Source organism: Delphinus delphis, chromosome 10 (assembly GCF_949987515.2).
Source record: "Delphinus delphis chromosome 10, mDelDel1.2, whole genome shotgun sequence".
Classification (NCBI taxonomy): Eukaryota; Metazoa; Chordata; class Mammalia; order Artiodactyla; family Delphinidae; genus Delphinus; species Delphinus delphis.
The window spans coordinates 33,209,459-33,233,680 of NC_082692.2; the positions used below are offsets into that span (position 1 = coordinate 33,209,459).

At 52.3% G+C, this 24,222-nt stretch overlaps 1 protein-coding gene across 1 annotated transcript in view; it reads left to right on the top strand.

Moving 5' to 3' along the window:
* Positions 1-24,222, top strand: part of TRERF1 (transcriptional regulating factor 1) — a 199,383-nt gene that overhangs the window by 161,461 nt on the left and 13,700 nt on the right. The window contains exons 5-15 of the mRNA XM_060021271.1: positions 42-1,703; positions 3,131-3,177; positions 4,072-4,222; positions 5,274-5,576; positions 8,984-9,368; positions 10,786-10,852; positions 11,898-12,037; positions 12,172-12,275; positions 13,785-13,860; positions 21,484-21,572; positions 23,603-23,716. Coding sequence (XP_059877254.1) covers positions 300-1,703; positions 3,131-3,177; positions 4,072-4,222; positions 5,274-5,576; positions 8,984-9,368; positions 10,786-10,852; positions 11,898-12,037; positions 12,172-12,275; positions 13,785-13,860; positions 21,484-21,572; positions 23,603-23,716 — 2,880 coding nt within the window. The 5' untranslated portion in view covers positions 42-299. The remainder of the gene's footprint in view (positions 1-41; positions 1,704-3,130; positions 3,178-4,071; positions 4,223-5,273; positions 5,577-8,983; positions 9,369-10,785; positions 10,853-11,897; positions 12,038-12,171; positions 12,276-13,784; positions 13,861-21,483; positions 21,573-23,602; positions 23,717-24,222) is intronic.

Here is a 24,222-nt window from a genome sequence, read left to right on the forward strand (position 1 = left end):
CCAAGTAAATCCTTTCCTGTCCTTTGCATCTTGTCTTGCAGTTGTGAGCAGCATCTCTTCACCACCGTGGTGTTTGGTCCGTACCTCAGCCCGGGTGAGGATGTAAATCCCCCGGCCCTGCACATGCGTGGTAGAGGCCAACAGGAACACCTGGCTCCAGCCACAGTCATGGACATGTCAGCCGTGGAGTAGTGTGGACGCTTTCTCTCTGCTTCTCAGGGTTTCAGTCCTTTCGGGTTTGTGTCATTGATCATTTTTTATGGTTTTGTGGCTGGACGTTCACGATCAAGGCAGGCACCATGGGGGATCAGCAACTGTACAAGACCAATCACGTGGCCCACGGTGGTGAGAACCTTTTCTACCAACAGCCACCACTTGGCGTCCACGGTGGGCTGAACCACAACTATGGGAATACAGTCCCCGGGGCTGGAATGGATGCCCCTCAGGCATCACCCATCTCCCCCCACTTCCCTCAAGACACTCGGGATGGTCTGGGCTTGCCTGTTGGCTCCAAAACGCTTGGCCAAGTGGACACCTCAAGGCAGGGAGGGTGGGCAGGCCATGCAGGGCCTGGAAACCATGTCCAGCTACGTGGCAACCTGACCAACTCGAACATGATGTGGGGATCTCCAGCCCAGGCGGAGCCCACCGATGGCTACCAGTACACCTACTCCCAGGCCAGCGAGATCCGGACCCAGAAGCTCACCAGCGGTGTCCTGCACAAGCTAGACTCTTTCACCCAGGTGTTTGCCAACCAGAACCTGCGAATTCAGGTCAACAATATGGCCCAGGTGCTGCACACCCAGTCAGCGGTGATGGACGGAGCCCCTGAAAGCGCCCTCCGCCAGTTGCTGTCCCAGAAGCCCATGGAGCCCCCAGCACCGGCTCTCCCTTCCCGCTACCAGCAGGTGCCCCAGCAGCCTCACCCTGGCTTCACTGGCGGGCTGTCTAAACCAGCCCTTCAGGTTGGGCCGCACCCAGGCCAAGGGCACCCGTATTATGACTACCAGCAGCCACTGGCCCAGATGCCAGTGCAGGGAGGACAGTCACTGCAGGCCCCCCAGATGCTGTCCCAGCACATGCAGCAGCTGCAGCAGCACCAGTATTACCCACAGCAGCAGCAGCAGCAAGCCGGGCAGCCGCGGATGTCAGCGCAAGAAATGCAGCCGCCGCTGCAGCAGATTTGCCCAGCGCAGCCCCAGCAGCTGCAGCAGCGGCAGGGTTCGATGCAGATACCTCAGTATTACCAGTCCTCACCCATGATGCAGCATTTGCCAGAGGCGCGGCAGCCACAGATGCACCTGCAGCCCCCTGCTTATCACAGGGACCCCCACCAGTACACCCCGGAGCAGGCGCACGCTGTCCAGCTGATTCAGCTGGGCTCCGTGCCCCAGTACTACTACCAGGAGCCCCAGCAGCCCTACGGCCACCCCATGTACCAGCAGAGCCACCTGCCCCAGCACCAGCAGCCTGAGGACGGTCAGCCCAAGACTTATCCAAGCGACAGGCAGGCCCAGGCCATGCTGAGCTCCCATGGGGACCTGGGGCCTCCAGATACAGGAATGGGTGACCCGGCAAGCTCGGACCTGAACCGGGTCAGCAGTGTGCTCCCCCACCGGCCGCTCCTGTCCCCCAGTGGCATCCACCTCAACAACATGGGGCCTCAGCACCAGCAGCCGTCTCCCAGTGCCGTGTGGCCCCAGGTATTCTCACAGTGGCTGTTTCTCCTGGCGTCTCAGTGTGCCCATGGGCCAGCCAGAGCTGCATCTCTGCAGTGCCCAGTCCGCTCTCCAAACCCCTCCAACACTTCTGTTCTTTATTTATTCCACAAACGTTAGCCAGACGCTGTGGAATACAAAAGCAATTTTGACTCAGTCCTTTGCCCATAGAGCTTACAATCTCACTAAGGAGATGGCCAATACACCGTATCAGGTCCTGAATGATGCATGTAATGGTCAAGGCCTGATCAGGTGCCCAGGGACCACCACCGTGTCTGGTGCCCCTTAAGTCTGTATCCTTAGGGAATTTCCTATGAAATCGTTTCCCTTTTGGGAGGGAGACCACATTATGATAGCCTATCTCAAAGTCTAATGCCCAGAATAGGAGTTCCGTAGAATGTTGAATGGATATTGCTGGGAGGAGGGGAATGGGTTCTCTGGATAAACAAATTTGGGGTTTCTTAAAGTGAAACAGGCTGCAGTGCTGCTGGGCTTCTCAGAGCCTTTAATAAGCTCAAGTGCACTGCACATCTCCCCAAGGGGATACCTTGTGTAGTTGCAGAGGTGAAAACCTTAGCTGCCCACAGGATCCAGGCAGGTAAAGTCAGTAAGCAAAACGGCCTGGTATGAGATGATAAGGACTGTGTGGACTAGAGAGCAGACGTCCCATCTAATGACATCCTTAGGATTTTTTAAAACAGTCCAGCCAAGCAAACCATGTCTGCAGGCCAGATTCAGCCTGAGGGTGACGGTTATTAACCCTTGATTATTTCCAAAATGTATTTGATCACAAAACTGCCTACTGTGTCCTGGGCACCGTTCAGACCTTGGCGTGTCCCAAGTGCTACACTTAGGTGACAACAAGGTCAGGGGAGGAGGGCACCTTGAATAGGACTGGGGTAGATGGAGAGAGGGCTCCGATGAAGGTTGAAGACCAGGCATAAAGTCCCCTTGACCCTGTTTTGTTTAAGACTCAGGCCTGTAGTAACTGAGAGACTTAGTGAATATAAGAATAAGATGACATGGCCAGAGCTGAGGTCTCCCAGCGTGAGGCTGTGTCGTCCAGCCCTCCATTCGGGAATGGAGCCTGTCTGTGTACAGAGTAGGTGGACAGGGAGAACAGGAAGGAAGGAGGTGGGGGATTGAGTCCCAGTGGGCTTGTGGCTGGTGGGGCTCCGTGAGGGGCCGTGGCCCCAAGCCAGGGAGCATTAGGGGAAATTACTCTGGAAGCCTCAGGTGTGGAAGGGCAAGGGCGTGTGTATCTGTGAGCCCGGTCAGCGTGAGGCAGAGAGCGGAAAGAATCCTAGAAGTGTGCAGGCCCTGGGGTTCCCGCCGCTCAAGGACTCCTCCCATCAGAAACACATTTGTTTTTTTTTCTTCTTTCTTCTGGTGTCCTGCATGGCTCAAAATAGATGCACCTACCTGATGGCAGAGCCCAGCCAGGGTCCCCTGACTCAAGGTAGGATGGATGCATGGAGGCTTGTTGGCATTTGGGGAGACTGGAAGGTTTCCCTGAACTGTCTCATGATTCATTTCCAAATTCAAAGTCAATTCCTTGAAGAAATTTATAAGAATAATAAGAGCAGCTATTGTTTTTGAGCGCTTATCATTACTCTGTATCATATGTAATAAAGGTCGCTCCAAGAGGGTTGGTGTGATTACCATGTGCCTAGCACACAGTAAGCACTCAACCACTGTTAACTATTGTCATCATTATTATTTTACAAATGAGAAAACTGAGGCTCAGAGAGCTTAAGGTTGCACATCAAGAAAGTAGGGATGCTGGGATAGACTCCAAAGCCCATGTTCTGCCCTCTGTCCATTCAGTGAGTATTTATTTAGTACCTACTGTGTGCTAGGCATGGCACTAAGCTATGAGGATGCCCCAGTGAATAGTACAGTCTTGTTTCCTCCCCTCATGGGTTTGGTAAATAAAGACTTAGCCAGAACCTTACAAACTAAGACATGCAACCTGGAGGCTGAACCAGAAGACTGAGACCCATGTGTCTAAGGGAAGACTTCTGGAAGAGGGGAGCCGAAGCTGATTCTAGAAGGGTCATAAGCCAGTGGTGGGAAAAAACCCAGCACCTGAAGGCCTGGAATGAAGAAAGACGTTTGGTTCAACTCTTGCATGATCTTGAGCACGCCCTTTCCTACTCTTGAGCCTCAGTTTTCCATCTGCAAATTGGGCTTAGTTCTCTGAAGGGAATTGGGGTAATACAAGTAGGGCCATGGCCATGGGAGCTCTGGATGAATGAAATGGGTTCATTGTAGGGTGTGAGGTCTTGTGATGAGTCACTGTTTCCCGTCATCAATGTGTGTGTCCTCTCCACTTGGTCCTACCCTTGAGCAGTGGCCAACCAAAAGGAGTGTTTGGGGAGCAGTTTGATGCCAAGAACAAGCTGACATGCTCCATCTGCCTGAAGGAGTTCAAGAGTCTGCCTGCCCTGAACGGCCACATGCGGTCCCACGGGGGGATGAGGGCCTCCCCCAGCCTCAAACAGGTGAGGAGGAGTCAGCCCCCGGTCCTTCCCAGGCCATGTGCTGCTTGCTTTGCTTTGCTGCCATCAGAGGGTGATGTGAGCCCCACTCGGGGAACCTGAGGAGGCATAGCCCTTCCCTAACGAAAGTACTCAAGCTTTGACGCTGGGAGCCAGCCAGGTCACACAGTCTCCGCTTCCACTGGCTTCATGAACAAGAGTCCAGAACTGAGGTGGTAGAAATCCTTTTAGGGGATCCCAGCCTCTCCAGCTCCTGGAGAAGACAGCAAAGAAAACATGTTGGTGCACTATTGTTTTCAACTTCCGCTTCTTCAAGTACTCAAGACCAGGGTCCCTTGGGCCTTCCAGATCCATAGTCAATGGCCAGGGAAAGCTAGTGTGACCGTCGGGCTCCCAGCCAGCATTTTCTGTTCACCAGGGCACTAGTGGTAGACTCTAGCGTCCGAAGACCTTTAAATGCCCTTAGGATTATCCAAGTAGGATACCCTTGTGGTGAACTACCCATGCAGTTTTAGAGTTAGATTAAAATTCAAAGAACTTTCTCAATTCTTTGAATGCTGTTAATCTTAATTTAAGTCTATGGGATTAACTCTGTTCACCAAAAACTTTGATGTGACCCAGGTCACTCCGTCTCCCGACCATGCCAGTTAAAAGAGCTTTTCCTCCATTTGACAGATGAGTAAACTAAGGCCCATAGAATTAAAAGGTCCTGCACAAGAGCTTGTGTTTTTTGTTTTTTTTTTGGTCTGATTCTAAGTCCATGTCCTTTTCTTTAAAAGCAATGACAGCCACACAAAAATTTTTCTTCACTATTTGTTTTAATATACAAGTGATACACGGTCAAGATTTTTTAATGTAGAAAATCAAGTGCCTTGTCCATTGCCGATGGGCATCACTGGAGCCGAGGGACTCAGGCTGGCAGGAAGGAAACCACCCTGCAGCGGTTCTCTGTCACCCACGCGTGATGTCCAGGAACGTTTCAGGAAGAGCAAAGTGCATCCCCCCCATGAGAGCTGCTCTCAGCCCAGGATCAAAGCCTTTATTGTCTGTGTAGGAGGAAGGAGAGAAGGCCCCGGCGCCTCCGCCTCAGCCGCCACTGCCGCCTCCGCCTCCGCCGCCACCGCAGCTCCCACCCGAGGCGGAAAGCCTCACGCCTATGGTCATGCCCGTGTCTGTCCCTGTCAAGCTTCTCCCGCCCAAGCCCAGCTCCCAGGGCTTCGCCAACAGCGTCGCTGCCGCCCCCTCAGCCAGAGACAAGCCAGCCAGCTCGATGTCGGACGACGAGATGCCCGTGCTCGTGAGGATGACCCTCTCTCCCCCACACTCACCCCAAGGGGCTGCCCCCCACCCGCCTGCTGTGAGTTGCTGCTCTGCCCTGCCTGCCTGGGGTGGGGACATCCCTTTGCTTTCTTGGAGATGGGGACAGCTCTGCCAGGGCCACTGGCCTGAGCTCAGACGTGGCTTGGCCTCTCCGGGCTGAGCCCCCCGCGGCCACCTTGGGAATCCCATCCGTGTCCGCACTGCGTGCCACCCAGTAAACACCTGGCACTCTACCAGGCTAATGGTCTGGGTTAGATTCTGAGAGACCCGAAGATGTTCCTAGATTAAACAGAGGTGATAACTCAGCTGGTGATCACAGTTATTAAAATATGGAAGTACTGTCCCAGATAATAAATAGCTACTGCCCAGGGTCCTGGCCCCTCCCCCAGGATCTCCAGACCTCCCCAGATCCAGCAACCAAAGAGGCAACCCCTGGCACAGCAGGTCCTCCAGGCAGTAGCGCTGGCATCCATTCTGATGGTCAGTCAGCCTTACCACATGCTTAATATTTTCAGTATCACCCCTGTGTAAATAAATACCCTCAGAGGACCGGATTCATTAAGATTCCCAAAGTCATTCCCCTGAGACACCCACCCCCCAATCTCAAGAAAGCAAAGGGATTTGTGTTTCTTATTCACCGTTCTTCTCTTTCTCAAGTTCCGAGCACATCACCCAAGCAGCTTAGCTTGGCTCTGGGACAGAGAGCTCTCTCCCTCTCCTTCCCTCTCTCTGTCCCTCTCTCTCTCTCTCTGTCCCTCTCTCTCTCTCTGTCCCTCTCCCCCTCTCTCCCTCCCTCCGCCCCTCCCCTGGGGAGTCTGTAACCCATTCACTACATCAGATTTGTCCCCTCCCCACAGAGTAGCTGCTGAGTCACATTTGTCCTCACAGAATAGGCAGCTGCTGGGATTCCAGGAGACACGAGTGGGGTTGGGCCAGAATAGGGATAAGGAGGATAATTAAGAGAACTAGAAAAATCCAGAAAGAGCCTTTTTGGTTTTCTATGTCATATCAGGGCTCAAAAGAGGAAAGACAGGTGGAGAACCTCTGGAGGCGAGGATTCTCATCAGCTGGCAGGTCTTGGGGGCCAGCAACAGGCAGAGAGATGAAACGACACGGCCAAGCCCCCTCTTTGCCCAGGGAAGTTCCTCATTTGGTGGGAGGGATGCTGTTTCTACCCTTTGGAAACTCTCAGCCTGAAGCTGGAGAAAGTAAGGATCATAGTCACACAGGGGTCAGAGCCCCAGGCAGCAGCCCCACCCCAGTTCAAGACAGAGCAAGGCAGCAATGCCCTGCGTGTGGCTGGTGGGGGACATACCTGGGGAGCTAAGGTCATTAGGGACTGGGATGAGGCAAGGGAAGTTTGATGTGAGTTTGCTCAGAAGATCGTCATGAGGGGAGTTCCAAGGCAGAGGTGAACTTGGTTTTGTGGGAAGGGTGAGAGACATACTGTGAGGAGATAAGCCGATATGGAAGCGTGTAGGTAGGGCTTGAGTAAGTGTGAGCAAGGTCCTGACACTTAATACAAAGAAATCAAAATGTCCAGGTAGGAGCCCTGTGTTTTAATCCCCACTCTGCTCCTAGCCATCTGGGATGCAGCCAGCCGAGACCCTTCCCCTCCCAGAACTTCAGTTTCTCCCTGATCTGGGTTTGGGGGGCGGGGGTGGTGTTGGCCTCCTCGGTGACTGTCACCTCTCTGGGGAGCTTTTAAAACCCCTCAGCGCTTGGCCCTGTCTCCAGCTTGGCTTGAACTCTGTAAATGCTTCCTCCCACCTGACATCCAGGTCTGATATTCCGGGGGCCTTCCCTGGCCCAGGGTCTCAGAGCCTTGCCTGGAGGATTGGAAAGTCCCAGAATAGAGCTGTTGTAACAGAACCCAGAGGCTCAAGTAGAGAGAGCCCGAAAGGGACCTTTGGCCCTGGGGTCAGAGGTCTGGATCCCAGTGCAGGGTTGAAGTCACTCGGGGTCCTCAGGTGACCCCATCCGTTACCCAGGAACCAGATGTGAAGTGTCAGGATGGCTCCCCAAGTTGGGGGCACGTGCACCTTCTTCCCATTCCTCAGCCCCCTCTCTCCACCTCAGCCTCAGGCGGTGAGGAGCCCCCTGGTGGGGAAAGGAAGCAGGTTGGGGCTCTCTGACCTAAGGAGAGCCCCCCGGGGGCCTGGGGGTCCCCGCTGCCCCTCCCCGTTTCCTCACCTTTCTGCTTCCCTAGACTCCTCTCCTAGGGGCTGGGACAGCACCCCAGAAGATGATGAAGCTGAGGGAGAGACACGCGGGGCAGCCTGAAGTGCTGAAGGCAGCAGAAGGGGCCCTGAGGGGGAGGAGCCCAGAGCTGAGGGGTGATTGGGGCAGGTCACATGGCCTGGAGGAGGCTGGTCACGTGACCATGGCCGACCCTTCCCATCACCCCCTGCTGCCTCCTACTCAGGCGCCACCCTGGGCACAGGGATTGCCAGGGACCACAGCTGTGACGAGCACTGGCCTGCAGGGCCTGGGAGGGGACCACAGACTGCCCAGAACTTTTCTGCAGGTATCCTCACAGCCCCTCCCAACCGCACGGCTGCCTCTCCAGCCGCACCCAGCTCTCGGGTTTTCTGGGCTGATGCTGGCACACAACCAAGACTGTTTGTGTTTGGCTTTGGCATGCCCTGCTTATCTCTTTCCGTGCGTGTGTTTACTTATTAGTATATCTGTATCCATGTGGCAGATCTTCCTTCCAGAAGATGCTTGGTTCTGCTGGAATAAAATAAACTAACCCTGCTGACAGGAAACCAACCTTCGAGAAGGGTTTGCCACAGATAAGCCACCAGTGCTGGGAGCAGTAATGAGGGGTGGTGAGGCGGGGAGGCTCACCAGATCCACGTCTAGGAGAGCACATGAGACGGGCCTCAGAGATCCGGGATGGCTCTCCTCAACCCTAAGGTTACCTTGAAGAAGAGCCCAGTGCGGGTCACTGGCCCTGGGAGCCTTGGCCAAGGCCTGACCCCCTCTTCCTGCCCCACAGCCTCTGCCCAGCTTCCCTGAATAGATTCTTCTGTCGCTGCCTCAGAACATGTGTTATCTGTCCCCGATGTCAGTCCCCGGGGAGCAGTGGGGAATTAAAGGGCCCTCTCAGCTGGATTCCACTCACCAGATGGGAATGCAGTGATAAGCAATGAAGAATGTGAATATATTCTTTCTTGCCCACCCACTATTCCTACCACCCCCATCCCTCTCCAGACATGAGGGATTTCCTCCAAAACCAAAGTTTTCTACCTAATCAAGCCGCCAGATCTCGCCTTGTCTGAAGTGGATGTGGCCGTTTCTGAAGGCGGAGGATGCTGGGGTCAGACGAGTGGAAGGGGGGAGGGGTCCCCGTTAGGACAGCAGTCCCCCTTCCCTCAGCCTGTGGAAAGGGCCTGTGGGAAAAGCCCAAGTATTTGAATCGGATCATTCTTCCCGTTGTAGGAAATTCCCAAGAAGCATCAGCCAGGCTTGGCCAAAGCTGAGGAAGCCCTCAAGACCGCGCCGGAGAAGAAAAAGTTCCGGCACCGGCCGGAGCCGCTCTTCATCCCGCCTCCGCCCTCCTACACCCCCAACCTCGCCGCCTCGCACTCTGGCGCCACCCTGTACCAGAGCCAGCTGCGCTCCCCGCGCGTCCTGGGCGACCACTTGCTCCTCGACCCCGCCCACGAGCTGCCCCCCTACACGCCCCCGCCCATGCTCAGCCCGGTGCGCCAGGGTTCGGGGCTCTTCAGCAACGTGCTCATCTCCGGCCACGGCGCCGGCGCGCATCCGCAGCTGCCCCTCACGCCCCTCACGCCCACGCCTCGCGTGCTGCTCTGCCGCCCCAGTGAGTCGCCCCTGTCCCCGCCTCCGCTACCTCAGGGGCGGCGCCCCGACTGTGCTGGGTGCTGCCCCAGGAGGCCTCGCGTTCTGTCGTCTCGTTTTCCACAGACCTTGGCGGTGGCTCGATTCTGTGTACCAGGCAATGTGCTAGGGGCTAGAAATAATTAGGATACTTCTCAGGGGAAACAGCCTAGCCGCGGAGACTAACACGTAGAGCGATAATCAGTGTTTCTTTGGGATAAGGAAAAACAGTTGAAGTGTGTTGTGGATAACCGTGTAAGACACCCAAAATAAATGTACTAAGTAGGGGCTTCCCTGGTGGCACAGTGGTTGAGAGTACGCCTGCCGATGCAGGGGACACGGGTTCGTGCCCCGGACTGGGAGGATGCCACGTGCCGCGGAGCGGCTGGGCCCGTGAGCCATGGTCATGGCCGCTGAGCCTGCGCGTCCGGAGCCTGGGCTCTGCGACGGGAGAGGCCACAACAGTGAGAGGCCCCCGTACCGCAAAAAAATTAAAATAAAATAAAAAAATAAATGTACTAAGTAGATGTACAAATGGGATTATATGCAAGACCACACCTTCACATTTTAGCAGGCTGTGTAAAGATCAAGCAGGAGGGCTTCCCTGGTGGGGCAGGGCTTAAGAATCCGCCTGCCAATGCAGGGGACACGGGTTCGAGCCGAGGTCCGGGAAGATCCCACATGCCGCGGAGCGCCTAAGCCCATGCACTACAACTACTGAGCCTGCGAACCACAGTTGCTGAGCCCGTGTGCCACAACTACTGAAGCCCACGGGCCTAGAGCCCGTGCTCCGCAACAAGAGAAGCCACCGCCTGCGCACTTCATCAAAGAATGGCCCCCGCTCACAACGACTAGAGAAAGCCCATGCACCACAGGGAAGATCCAATGCAGCTAAAAATAAAAATAAATAAAAAATAAATTTATTTAAAAAAAAAAAAAGATCAAGCAGGAGAGGCCTGTAGCCAGGATCTCTTTCTGGAGCAAGAATAGTTTCATAGAAATAAGACAAATTAACAGGGGAATTCCCTAGTGGCCCAGCGCTTAGGACTCCACACTTTCACTGCAGAGGGCCTGGGGTCAATCCCCGGTCGAGGAACTAGGCTCCCACAGGCCCCGCACACACAGCCAAAAATTATTTTTAAATCATTTTTAAAATAAATAAATAAAAAGCTTAGCAGACCAGAGTGGGGCAGCTGGCCACTCCTTACCCTGTGTGAGAAGTGGGGAAACGCTAAGCCATGTTGCTCCACATTCCATCCAACTCCTCGGAGACTGCTGGGGTAACTCTGGCATGGGTTGGGTAGGAGAGGGGCCCTGTCATGACTGTTTAGGTAACTGCTCATTTAGTTTCTTCAGTACCCTTCCCTGTTGACCAGTGACCCCTGGTTTTTGTGCTTCAGACAGCATCGATGGCAGCAACGTGACAGTCACCCCAGGGCCTGGAGAGCAGACCGTTGATGTCGAACCGTAAGGAAAAGACAATTATTCTTTAGAACAGAAGCCTCAGCCTAGAAAAGGGATGGGGAGCTTTGAGAAGTGTAGCTAGTGCTTCTGGGATCAGAGTGGCCACTGGGCAAGAAGTTGTAAAAAATGTAGGATCGTGGTATTTCTCAAGTACTGTTGTTTCCCTGTAATTGCCAGTATTTCAAGGCCTTTTCTAAAGACTAAACACATTAAAAGCAAGGAGCCTTGTGTTTGGAGAACCAGGCGTCCCCATCTGTGGCTCTGTGAGCCAGTTTGGTTGGGGCCACATGCCTTCACATCCCCAGTGACATTGAGACATCTGTCTTAGGGTGCCTAGCTCTCCACGAGGCTCCATCCAAATGCCCTTGATCCCCCAGCCCCTCCCTAAGATTCTTAGCTGATCCTCCAAGTGGCCTTGTTGAGTAATTGAGTTGGGGGGTATAATGGAAGAGAAAGCTGGTTATTTTCATGGATAAGCACAGAAGAGGCCAGATGGTAGAGTGGTGAGTAGATTGAGTCAGGAATCAGGAAACCTGGTTCCAGCACCGTTTTGTTATTTGATCTTGATCAAGTTAACCTTTCTAAGCTTTAGTTAACTCATCTATTGAGTAGGAATAATTATCACTGCCTTGCTCACATCACAGGTCTTGGTGAGGTTCAGATGGGATCATTTATGTGAACGTGGTCTGAAAGGGCTAAAAAATGGAATAAGCACTTTGTATTTGTCCCATTGGGTTAAGTGGTACCCTCGGCCGTGCTCTGGGCAGCCGTTCCCTTGGAATTAGGACCCTCCCTCTCCCAGTTATAGGGAGCTTTGAAGCCCCAGGTAGGCTTCTCCCTTGCTCCCCACAGCATCTCTCCCCAATCGTAAAGCTATTCCTTATCCCAGTGGAAAGGCCACGCCTGGAATCTTCAGATCACCCTGTGAGGAAGTGCCCCTGCATTCTTCTTACAGAAGGAACCGGCTTCCTTCTTTTTCAAGTCCCTGACAGTTGCCCTTGGTCTCAAATTGAAGACCACACTGTTGCTTTTCTTCTTGTGATTAAAGACGCATCAACATTGGCTTGCGATTCCAAGCGGAGATCCCGGAACTCCAGGATGTCTCTGCCCTGGCCCAGGACACACACAAGGCCACACTGGTATGGAAGCCCTGGCCAGAGCTGGAAAACCACGACTTCCAGCAAAGAGGTATTGGCAGCAGGGGAAGAACTGGGCAGGAAGGGCTGGATCCTCTCCCGGGGGCCTCTGGCTCCAGGATCGGTTTGTCTTTCCGGTGACCCTGAGCTCTTTCTGATGCAGTGGCCTCTCTTTGTTCCCAACAGTGGAGAATCTCCTGAATTTGTGCTGTTCGAGTGCATTGCCAGGTGGAGGGACCAATTCTGAATTTGCTTTGCACTCTCTCTTCGAGGCCAAAGGTGATGTGATGGTAAGGAACTGTGAAAAGGTGGCTTCCCAGTTCATATGCTTCATGTCGGAATTCTGAAAAGTATTTTACCAAGTTTCTGTGTTGTTTCATGCCCCTCACAACCAACTCTTAAGATGATGGCCGGCTGGTGTGCCTCCCATGTTCCTTATCTCAATGAGTAGGCCAGGATTTGAAAGCCTGCAGAAAACCTCCAGTTGGATTTCTGTTTACACATCTGTTCCTAAGTAATAATGATGGCAACATCTGTTTTGGGAAACGAGAATTTCTTTTCAGCAGTCTTGTAATTCACATCGGGGAACAGGTCTGCAGTGATGGAAGTAGAAGGCCTTCCTGAAGCAAGGCTTGGCCTAAAATAGCCTGTCATACTCTGCTTGTCATTCCTCCCTACCTGGAAATCAGCCAGAGTTTGACGTTCGTAGAACCGTTTGCTCCCCTAACCAAAGTGAAATGTTCGCTGTGCACCATCTGGTGTCATTCTTCCACTTTTGGCACAGTTCTCTGGCATCCCCAAACCAGAACTTTGGTGCCCTTTTCCCAGAATCAGAGCTGACCATTTGCCTGCTCAACCTGGACCCCTGGCTGGAGCACTTCGTCACTAGCCTCAGCTTCCCCTTTAGTAAATACATGATTCTTATACCAGAGCTAACCTCCTGCTTTTTTGATTTTATGAAAATGTGAAGGTAAACAAATGTCCCAATACTACCTTTTCATGAGATTACTGATACCCTTCAAGGGTTCTCTAGAATGTTGGAGAACTCTCCTTGACCTTTTAAGATCAGTGCCGCAGAGCCGTGCTTCTCAAACTGTTAACGTGCACGCACATCACCTAGGGAGTCTTGTTAAAATGCAGGCTCTTATTCAGCAATTCTGGAGGTGGGGCCCAAGGTGCTGCATTTCTAACCTGCTCCCAGGGGATACCCGTGCTGCTGGTCCATGGACAACACTTGGAGTAGCAAGATTTGAGATCCCCAAACCATCCACAGCTCAACTCCACCTGCACCACTTTTTTAACAAACTCAGTGAGGCTGAGGGACTTAGATTTGAAAGGGTTATTTAGCAAGGCTCCCTGGAAGGACAGTATGTAGTACAGTTATTACTAATATAGCTGTTGATGTTCAGTTGTAATGAAACATGTGATTTTTCTGCAAAAACAGTTCCAAGTCACCCACTCATTTCCTTAGAGACTCAGCCTCCAAACAGAGGAGGCTCCACCGTATCTCTGAAGCTGGGGCCCTCACCAAGGAAGGAGTGGGTTTTGGCTGCCACCTGGGTTTTTGGGACAAGACCAGCTGGCTGCAGGCATGGGCGGAGGAGGTATTAGGATGATGAGTCCTGTTGGGTGCTGACCAGAAGGAAGACCCCAAATCGGGCAGTCTCCTCTGTTTTTCCTTCCAGCCCCCCAACCCCGGGCCCTGCAATGCTGGCTCGTTTTCCCCATTAGGCAGATGGTCTTCTGAGGACACAAGCCCCGTGACTGACTCTCGCCTTTTCTCTCCCACGGGTCTGCAGGCTGCTCTGGAAATGCTGCTGCTGCGGAAGCCAGTCAGGTTAAAATGTCACCCTTTAGCAAATTACCACTATGCCGGTAGGTTGCCCGGAGCCCTGTGCCCCCTTGCTTCCCGAGAGCGGGCTGTCTGCGTGTTGGTCGTGTCCCCTTTTAATAACAGATAGCACCCATTCTGTCCTCAGCGCCGCTTGTGCTCTCAAGGCCTCTGGGGCGTAGGTGGTGGGGCAGCTGTGTCGGCTGGCTGGTCGCTGTCGGGCGTTTGTCTGTCTGGGCCTGCCCCTCATGGGTGTGCCAAGAGCTGGACGAGGGGACAAGGCCTGCACGTGCAGCAGTGAGATCGGTGCACCCGGAGGAAGAGCCACAGGGGGTAGACCACAGGGGCAACAGCACGCAGCGGCCCCTGGGCTTTGGGATCAGTAGATGTGGGTTCACATCTTGCCTGCACCCCGTGGCCTTCTGCAGCCTTGGTTTCCTCACCTGTAAAGTGGGGCTCATACTCCATCCCTTGCAGGACTTTGTGAAGATTTGAGAGAGTATATGGAGCCCAATGCCTGGCACAGTCTAGTAGCTTTATTATTCATTGGTTGAACAATTAATGAGCACTTCCTATGTACAAGAAACTGTGCCTAGCACTAAGAGGGGGAAGTGACGGTGACAGATGTAGACAGAGTCCTGTCCTGTGTAGTTTGGAGTCTGAGGGGTAGGCAGTTATTAAATGACGGATCACTAATGGCGGGAGAAAGACGTGTACATGCACATGTATATGTGTGCACGCACAGATACATGTACACGTGCACACACACGTACATATACATACGAGTCTCTCTTAGGAGGGGGTTGATTAACGATGGCATCACCAGTACGAGGGAAAGAGGACACACCTTGGAGAGTTGAATGGAGTTAGAGTCGTGCAGAGAGAGTGAAACAGGCTGGGGAACCTGCGGTGACAATGAAGTTGGAGTCAACATTTGTATTTCCGTTAACCAGTAGCCCTGTCCATTCTGGGGGTCTCCACGCACCTGCCTGGGTTCTCTGTTTCAGAGAGGGCTGGGTCCTCCAATGCCCCTTGGTTGTTAATCATTTGAAGGTGTCTCTGGTGCCTGGGGGGACCGTGCGTAGATGGGTGCTAAGTACTTCAGTGGCCTTGGGGACCCAGTAAATACCTTTTCCAGTCCTCAGTCCAGGCGGCCAGATGTGGCCTCAGGTGAGGGCTGTTCTGCAGATTCCGGCGTGTTCTCAGGGGGCTCCCTGTGACCCCCACCACCGTCTGCCTTGCAGAACGGGCTCCTCTCCCGAGTTGGCCCTCTTGCCTGTCATCACAGGGTGGAAAGGCCTCAGAAGCCACTCACCTGAGCACAGCAAGCCCGGGATGCCTGCCTGTGGATCGCTCCCGGCACACAGGCTGCTGCTGGCACTAGGCAAGCACAGAATGGACACATTGGATAAGAAATCCATCATGTAACCCCATGGCCTCAAGGAGCCAGTTTCTTAATACTGTCTCCATCATTTCCTGCTTGGTGTCTGCCCCAAGTGTGGGTAGAAGATGTGGGAGTTCTCTCTAATCTGCCATGGAAACAATTCAATCCTCTTAATTCCCAGCGTCATCTGCTGCCCATTAAACCCTGACGGGCCGTCCAGCCTCCTGGAGCCTGGGTCAGGCTTCTCTGCTTAGCGAGGAGACTTCCCTAGCATCTGCTGTGGCTGCCCTCGGCCCCTGGGGTGACTGGGGTGGGCGGCGCCTCTGGGCTGCTCATCTCCAGCTGTGAGCAGCCTTGTCTGGGCCCAAATTCCCTCCAGTTCTTCCCAGCATGCCAAGCAGGTATTGTGATCTTTTTAGTGTGTGTCATGACATAAAAGAGACGGGAAAGCTATGGGCTAGAGACCACCTCCACCCCAAACAACACCAAACAACAACCTTAAAATAGTACTAAAAGCTTTGAAACTAGAAGGCCCTAAACTCTGCTAAAATTCAGTGATCTTCGGGAGTTGGGGGTTCCTGGGAAATCCTTTGCCCATCCCTTGCGCCCTTTCCCTATAAGCAGACCAGGAAGCACTCTTGTTGCTTCCAGAATCCTTTTGACCCTTGGAGACAAGAGAGGTGGAGCTGTCCTGTGTGAAGGGTTGGTGTCCCATTAGCTGTGTGTCCCCAAGAAAAGGGTGCTCACCTAGGTCTGCCAGTAATCTCTCTTCTCCAGGAACTGATCACAGACTGGGTCCCAGAGAATCTTCTAGAATTATGAGCACAAAGGACAAAGGTCACAGATCTCTGAAGTCTGGCCTGACTCCATCCCCTTGGCGGTTCCCTTCCAGAACACAGAGGAGGCCACAGAGTCTACCCCCGTCACATGCCCCAGCTAACAGCCGCGACCGCCTTCCGCCCTTTTAACCACCCCACCCTCTGACTGGTTCCGGGTGTCGGTGAATCCCACCCCCGTGGCCCCGTCCTGCCTTGGCCTTCGTGCCAAGCCCTGTTTGGGTTGCTCTCCAGCAGGACTGTCAGCTCAGGTCCAGCCTTGCTGGGACACTGTCTTCTGAAATCTCCTTTGCTTCCAGCTCTGCGGCTGTGGCCAGTGTCACTCCCGCCCGACTCCGGCCCTGGAATTGCACCCCAGGCTTCCAGTTGTCTAGAGAGAGGTCAGACCTCCCCAGCCTGTGCCCTGGAGGGAAGGTGGCAAGACTGGTTTCAGGGGTGCAGACTGTGAATTGGGGGAGACAGTGACAGGAGCCTGTGAAAATCACTTCCCTCCTGACCTGCCCTTCCACCCCATCCCATCCCATCCCAAGCAGTTCAGTGAGAAAAGGAAAGAGCGACCAGTGCTGGGGCCCAGGAGAGACATCACTGTAGGTGGGCAGCTTGGCAAGCCCGGAAGAGTCCTGTTAAGATCCTCAGAGGAAGGGGGCTGTCACAGTGGCCCCCAGGCTCTCTAATTCACACCCGGTCCAGACCTCTCTCCACACCCTCCGCCCATAAGTGGCAGCGGTTGTTTGCAGTGGCTCCCAGTCAGCGGTTGGGTTGGGTGGGGAAGGCTTGAGTGTGGGTCTGTCAGGGTGACAAGGATGCCTGGTTGTGATTAGAGAGCTTCCGGCGTCTTTGGTTTTTCCGTTGAGCCGGTAGTTCCTGCAGATGGGCACGGAGTGGAGGGGTGTCAGACCTGGCCCTGGGAGTCTTGGCAAGGGTTCAGCAGAGGCTACTGTGGGCCCCCACCATAGCCCAAGCGCTCACTGGGTCCTGAGCCCTGACCTGACTCCGGAGATGGGAGAGACCTGGAGGGAATATACCCATTCAGTCGGGGGGAGGCCTGGTCTCTGTCTCGGAAGCTGCCCCAGTTTGGTGAAGAGACAGAATTACGTTCTCCAGAGAATACTTTGTAAGAAGCGCAGCTGTGAAGTCATCTCACAGGCATCCTTAGCCCATGTTGCTAGCTGGAGAGTGATCCCCTGAAGGGCAGGAACGGAGTTAATACTCACTCTGCTGCTTTGCCTGACGTGGCACTTGTGGAGAAGAGGCTAGTGGACAAGCTCAGGTTCTGGATTCAGATCAAGGTCTCCCTGCCTTTGGCCTCCAGAGGGAACTTTGGTATTACCCGATTCACCTGCACCCCTAAAAAAAATTACTCAGTCTTCACCCATCATGGAAAACCTTTCACGGAAATGAAGATCTGGTGTAGAAACAGGTCCTCCTTTTTCTACAATGAACGTGTCTTTCTTATGTAACTGCTATAACAACAGCATCGAGAACAGTTTTTAAAAGCTTGAAAGGAAGACAGAAAGCCCCTCTTTAAAACATACTGTGCCCAAACTTTCTCTCACCCCTCCACGTCTCTTTTTAATTGCCTGCATTCGCTATAGATTGCCCCAAATTTCGCCACCATCCGGAGCCTGTTTCCCAGCAACCGAAGCTCAGAACATTTTTCCTCTGGATACTGTTCCAGCACCAGTTTCCTCCAGTTAATTAGGCTCTTTGTAATTAGCCTTAATCGTCTTGTTAGGGACCCCTGCTCATAATAGCCCACTAGCCAGGAATCCCCAGGGAGAATGGATGGGGGTGGGGAGGGAGGGTGTGTCATCAGCCCATCAACCCCAGGGACATGCTGAGTGGACAGCAGGGATCTCAAAGGGGGAGGGCAGGTGAGTTGGGGCAGCCCCCTGCCTCGCTTTTGCATTTTATCCTGGACTTTGTTCAAGAAATAGAATCCAAGAAGGGCTGGCTTAGAAAACCTTGTCCAAGAATGAGGAAAATGCTCCTGCCAGACAGACCCCAGGAGGAGAGACGCTGAGCCTTTTCTGGATTACAGGAGGATTTCGGGGCAGGGAGGAGAAGGCTGCAAGTTACAGGTAGCCCAGAGTAAGGCTGTGGGTGAGCCCACACACGACAGGGAATGCTGCAGGGACCGGCAGGCTTCATGAGTGCCCACAGATGTCAGCAGGGGACAGCGTGTGTCCCACGGCTGCAGGCTGATTTGGGATCTGCCGTCCGAGTGGCCAGATCTGAAGCATTCTCTGTGCACATACTTCGGACTAAACACTGCCAGTCACAGCATGACCGTCAGGATCCCCGAGTCACAAAAGAGGAAACTGAGACTCAGAGAAGTAAACTTGCACGGGCCCCAGAAGGAGTGAGTGGCAGAACCAGGTTCGCAGCCTGTGGTCTCCTGCGTAAAGTCACCCCTTTTATCACAGCACAGTGACTTTATTATTTGGGGCAAGCGCATCCAGATATTATGTCTATATACCCGGCTTCAGCCTGGGAATCCAGCCCAAGAGCCCAGGAGTGGATTCTCAGTCCTGTGGGCAATCCCATGATCAGGGTGCAGTGAAGATGGAGCGTGAGAACCAATGGACTTGTCTGGCCCCGCCTCTGCCTCTCAGTTTGTGGACACCCTTGTTGGACAGACACGCACGCACAGCACAGTCGCGTGTGCTAAAGCGCAGACCCTAGGACTACGTAGAGGAGCCATCTCTCACCGTCTGAGCACCTCAGGTCGGGGGCAGCACAGAGAGGAAATTGCGAGGGTGTAGCCCACTTCCAATCCAGGACTGGTGGTGTCGAGTGGACACTCTGGGATTGGGAAGACTAAAGACCCCATCACAGAGCAGCAGCCCTAAACACCACCAAAGAGTTGATGGAGAGAAGGCCTCCTTCCCCCATGAGGCTTGAGGATCCCCCATAACAGATGGTCCAGGAGGTCACTTCACCTTCTGTGGGGTTACAGCTGGAAGGCCATCTGGGGATGTGTAGGGACATACCTCTCACAAGTAAACAGACCTGGGGACTTAACACTGCGGTTTGGACAGTAATCAGATGACAAGCTTGGCGTGGGGTGGAAGAAAGTGTGTCCACCATAGAGGCTGGGTGCTGGCCTGAGAAGGCTGCGTGGCCCTGTGAGTGTCTCACGGGGGTTTCGAGCTGCTCTCTGACTTGGGAAACATAGGATCTGGCTGAGGGTGGAAAGGATTCTCATTCATCTAATTGGGGGTTTTCATCAGCAAAATATTCCCTAACTTCCTATGTGAGGTGCAACCCAGAGCTGCACAGACTGGACCTGTATCAGGGCAGCACAGCAACCTCCCTATATGCTTGTCCAGGGGCTCAGCTAGTGTGACATGTCCCCATCATGGTCCTCTTACACCATTGCCTCTCTGATCTCTCTTTGCTGTTTCAATGGATACCTAAAAGGAGCCATGACTCTTCTTTGGTCTTTCAGTTGTTGGTTCAGCCTTTCTGTTTTGCTCTTTCTGTCTCTGCCTCTGGGCAATGGGAGCAAACGGGAGCTGGGACCCGAAGCCCTTGAGCGTTAAACAGAAGTTGAGGAATGGTGATGCCGGTGCTCCAGAGCTCCAAACCCCACCGACATGCTCTGCTCACATCCACTCTAGCAAAGCCTCTCTGAACCTCTGGCCCCACTTCTCCCTGTTATGGTGGTTTGCGCAACCAGAGACGTCCTGGTCTCCAGAACCCGTGGAAGAGGCTTCCTTCTTCCGAGGGTTAATCAGAAAGCTGCTTTCCTTCTAGAATTAAAGAGAGAAACAAACCAAAGAAATCAGGTGGTGGCCCTACTTTTATAGGGGCCTGAAGCAGCCCAGCTGTGGAGAGCATATCCTGCATCTGGAGCCAGAGCTCTTGGCTTAAGGACCCATCAGGGAGTCGCACAGAGAAGGTGTTTATTTCAGAAATCTGAGCTGACATCACTGAGTCACATATTTTCTCAAGGACCCGAGGCTGTCTGCCTCCTGCCTGCCTGCCAGGCGTGGTTTCACTTGTTTGAATGATTTGGGCTCAACCTTTTGAGGGAAGAAGCAATTCAGGTTTTCTTACTTTAGCCCCTCCATCAAGCATAGCAAAATGGAAAACTTGGGCTTGTTCTGGTTGGAAGGGAAAATACTATAGTTTGGGAGATTACAGCTCTGAAAAGTAGAGGCTTATCAAAAGCCCAGCCATGTACCATCCAAAGAATCAGAGATACAGGGAATTCAAAAAATCAGAATGAGGCCGAGTTTCTGCAAACCAGCCACAGTGACTGAGCCCCCAGAAGTAGGACTTGCCTTGGAAATAGGCCAGTACCATTCTCTGTAAACATCTGCATATCCTGCTTTGACGAGAATGTCAAGTTCAGCCAGCAAGGCAAGATGCACCAGCCGGGCACTGCAAGGCCTCTTCTTCACTGGTCTGCAGATTCGTCAGGAACCGGTCCCTCTCACCTCCCAGCCTCATCTGCTTTCCCTCTGCTGGAACCCTGTAGTCGAGCTGTACCGGATTACTGCTTCTTTCTTGAACACCTCCATTTCCTCATCTGTAAAATGGGTAGCAGTAATACCAATCTTACAGATTGTCTGTCGAACCAAATGACTACTCTCTGTGAAGTACATTAGAGCCTGGCACATAGTAAGCACTTATAAGTATTAGTTTTCTTCCCCCTTGTGTCTTGCATGTAGTAAACTCCTAAGAAGTATCTGCCGAATGGATGAATGAATGAATGACATGTGTCCTCTCACTGCTTGCCTCTGACTTTGCACATGCCACTTTCTCTCCCCAGAATTCCCTTCCATCTCCTTCTTGCCTGACTTGCTTCTGTGTCTTTTTAAACCCCGCTCAGGTGTTCTCTCCACCTGGAAGCCTTCCCGGCTGCCCTAACCTGCGTGTGGTGTCCCTCCTTTGTGCCCTATCGGCACCCGACCCCTCCCTTCATCCTCGCAATCATCACCTTGAATGCAGGGCCTCCTGGTTTTCTCCCCACTAGATTGTGAACATCTTGAGGGTGAAGACTGCTGAATCCAGCACATGTGAGGATCACTTGCTACGTGAATGCTTGCCCTCATCCTAATTACATAAAAAAAACTGTAGCTAAACTCCGTTAAGCATTCATGGTTTTCCAGTTACTAAGCTAGACACTTTTTGGGCATTACCTTCTTTAACCTTCACAGAAATCTTAAGAGGTGGAGACAATCAGAATTATTCCCATTTGTAGGTAATAAAACTGAGTCTTAGGCTCAATAACTTGCCAAGGTCAAGGCCACGGCTGAGATCTGAACCCAGGTGTCAGGGCTCCTAACCATTACACTGCACTTCCTGTTCAGAAAGGAGTGTGATATGTATTCTATCACATGCTGAACAGTTGTAGTTTGTAACTTAACTAAGTGAACCAGCAACCACAAGTGAGGAGAACTGAGCTGTTTTTTTATGAAATGTGTGTTTTGTTGTAGGTTCGGACAAGTGGACCTCCCTAGAAAGAAAACTGTTTAATAAAGCACTAGCCACTTACAACAAAGACTTTATTTTTGTACAGAAGATGGTAAGTATTCTTTTTCCCATTGCTTACTTGAAACCAAATTTGGGAAGTTGTACACCTAAAGATATACAGAACTATTTGGTTACTGGCTTAAGACTCTCAACAAAAGAATGTCTTCCATCTCTTGCTGGTAAAGGATGGTATTTGTTATGGATGGCTTGGCCCTGGTGTTAGGGATGTGGGGGGAGGAGAATATAGATTATTTGGATGTGGCAGTGGGGGGGAGGGGTATTCTTATCTTAATTAAAATGTGTAATTCATGCATTCTGTCAGAATAAATAGACCTGAGGCTTCTGGTTCACAATTTATATAAACTATTTCATGTGTATTTGACAGATCTATAGTGTTTCTGACAGAATTGGGGGAGGGGGGATTGGAGAAGGGAGAATATGAGCCGTCCCCCTAGCAGAGTTTCTGGTGTTGGGCCCCTGATCATAAGGACAGTGTTAATAAAAATAATATGTTACAGGGACTTCCCTGGCGGTCCAGTGGTTAAGACTCCGAGCTTCCACTGGAGGGGACACAGGTTCGATCCCTGGTCAGGGAACTAAGATCCCGAAAGCTGTGCGGTGCAGCCACATAATAATAATAATAACAACAATAACATGTTACATATATAGCATTTCACAGCAAAGTAGAGCTCTTTAACAAAGATGAAATAGCGCTTTATCCAGCACATAATAAACGTAATAGGCCTTAATTGGCTGAGAGATGGTTTAGGCCAAAAGTTACAATGATTCAGAGTGTTTCAGCAAAATGATGAATGATGGAGCCATACTGAGTTCTTAAGATGCTCAGGTACACAGAGAACAGGGTCCCAGGTGACAGCTGCCATTGGCTCTGGGCTGGACCTCAGTGTTGTCCCGGGTTCATGTCTCCTGTCCTTAATCCTGGGCCTCGACTGGATGAGAATCAGAATAGGTGGACTTTTTCTCCAACTTGCCTCCGTCTTCAGATCTGAATTCGCACCCGACTTACTCTGCCCTGGAGGCCACTGGACTCTTTGCTGCCCTCTATCCCAGCAGCTCCCAGGCTCCCATCTCTCCTGGGTCACCTTCCCCCGGGACTGGTCTGTCCTCAGCCTCATTCCTTAAAGGCCCCGCACCTGATGGATTCATGTGTCGTGCTCACCAGGCAATGCAGGACTTAAAACAAGGGTTCTCTGGGACTCTATCCTCCCTCCCTGGGTGATTCTAATGTAGAAATTCATGATATCAGGTGGACGTGAAGGGGCCACCTTTGAGGAGACCAGACTTCTGAAGGTACTCTTTTCATTCTCACTATGCAGGTGACCATGTTCCTGCCCCCAAGGGGACAGCCAGCCTTTTTATCTACCTCCAGAAAACCCACATTATTGAACCCCACTTTGAGCTTAGAGCACTATGAACTAAACAAAGGAATGTTTGTCTCTTTAAAACACATTTATCTTTGCCCCTTTGGGGGAGAAGAGGGCAAGGCTTGTTTTCTGCAAACACTAAGCTCTTGTCGTCATAACTTTTGTCTTATATTCCTGTTCGATTACTAAGGAACATTTTTCATAAATAGATTTTGAATGTCAACAAGTTGGAGAGCCAAATACATTCAAGCATTTGAAAAAGCATTTGCTGCTTTATGGGTTAAAAAAGGGAACGAGCTCTCTATGGACGAATGTGAAAAAAATCTCCAAGCTATCTTGCGAAAAAAAGTCAAGATGCAAAGCAGTACATAAGAGTATGCTACCTTTTGTGAGGCAGAATGGTGGGGAGGAATATATTTTCCTGTTTGTTGGTATATATGTAAAGAAATTCTGGAATGACACCCAAGATATGAATAAGAGGGGCCAGCTGTGTTGCAGCGGTATGGGGGGAACAGATGGATGGATGGATGGATGGATGGATGGAGAACGGGTGTGGGGAGGAGATTTTTCACCATGTATATGTTTTTATTCAATTGCATAAACCTAATACCTATTACAAACTTAAACTTGCACAAAAGCTTGCTGCTTTGCACCCTGCCCACTGCTGGAGCTGATCTTGAGGTGCCTTTCCCGGCAGGTGAAGTCCAAGACGGTGGCTCAGTGTGTGGAGTACTACTACACGTGGAAAAAAATCATGAGGCTGGGGAGAAAACACCGGACACGGCTCTCGGAAATCATCGACGATTGTGTGGTGAGTGAAGCTGCCCGGGTGCTGCTTCTTCGGGCCCTGCTCCTGCCCCATGCCCAGGTCCCTAAGTGGCTGGCACTGGTGGGTGACAGGCCAGTTCCCAGGTGAGATTCAGGCCTTGATTTCCTGGGATAATTAGGCGGAGGGAAGGCAGTTTTGGGTTTGACCCGCAGCCCGGTGATCAGTTAAGGAGATGAGGGCTGGCTTGCGTTCCAGGGCAGGTAGGCACCGGAGGAGTTAAACCGTGGTGGTTCCAGCCTTGATGTGGGTGACTTATAAGAGGCACCCCGACATTCTGGGATAGCACTTCCTGATCCTTCCACAGTCACAGATGCTCCTTACCAGAGAACTAACGTGCCTTAGAAAGACCTAAGTGCACTCGGAGTTTACACAGCTTCTGTGAAGCATGCCCAAGGAGCAACGTTGACCTCTAGATGGCGCCAGGAACTCTCAGTTATTGGGGAACTAGTTAGCAGTGTGTAGATTATTCTGATCCTCACATCACCATT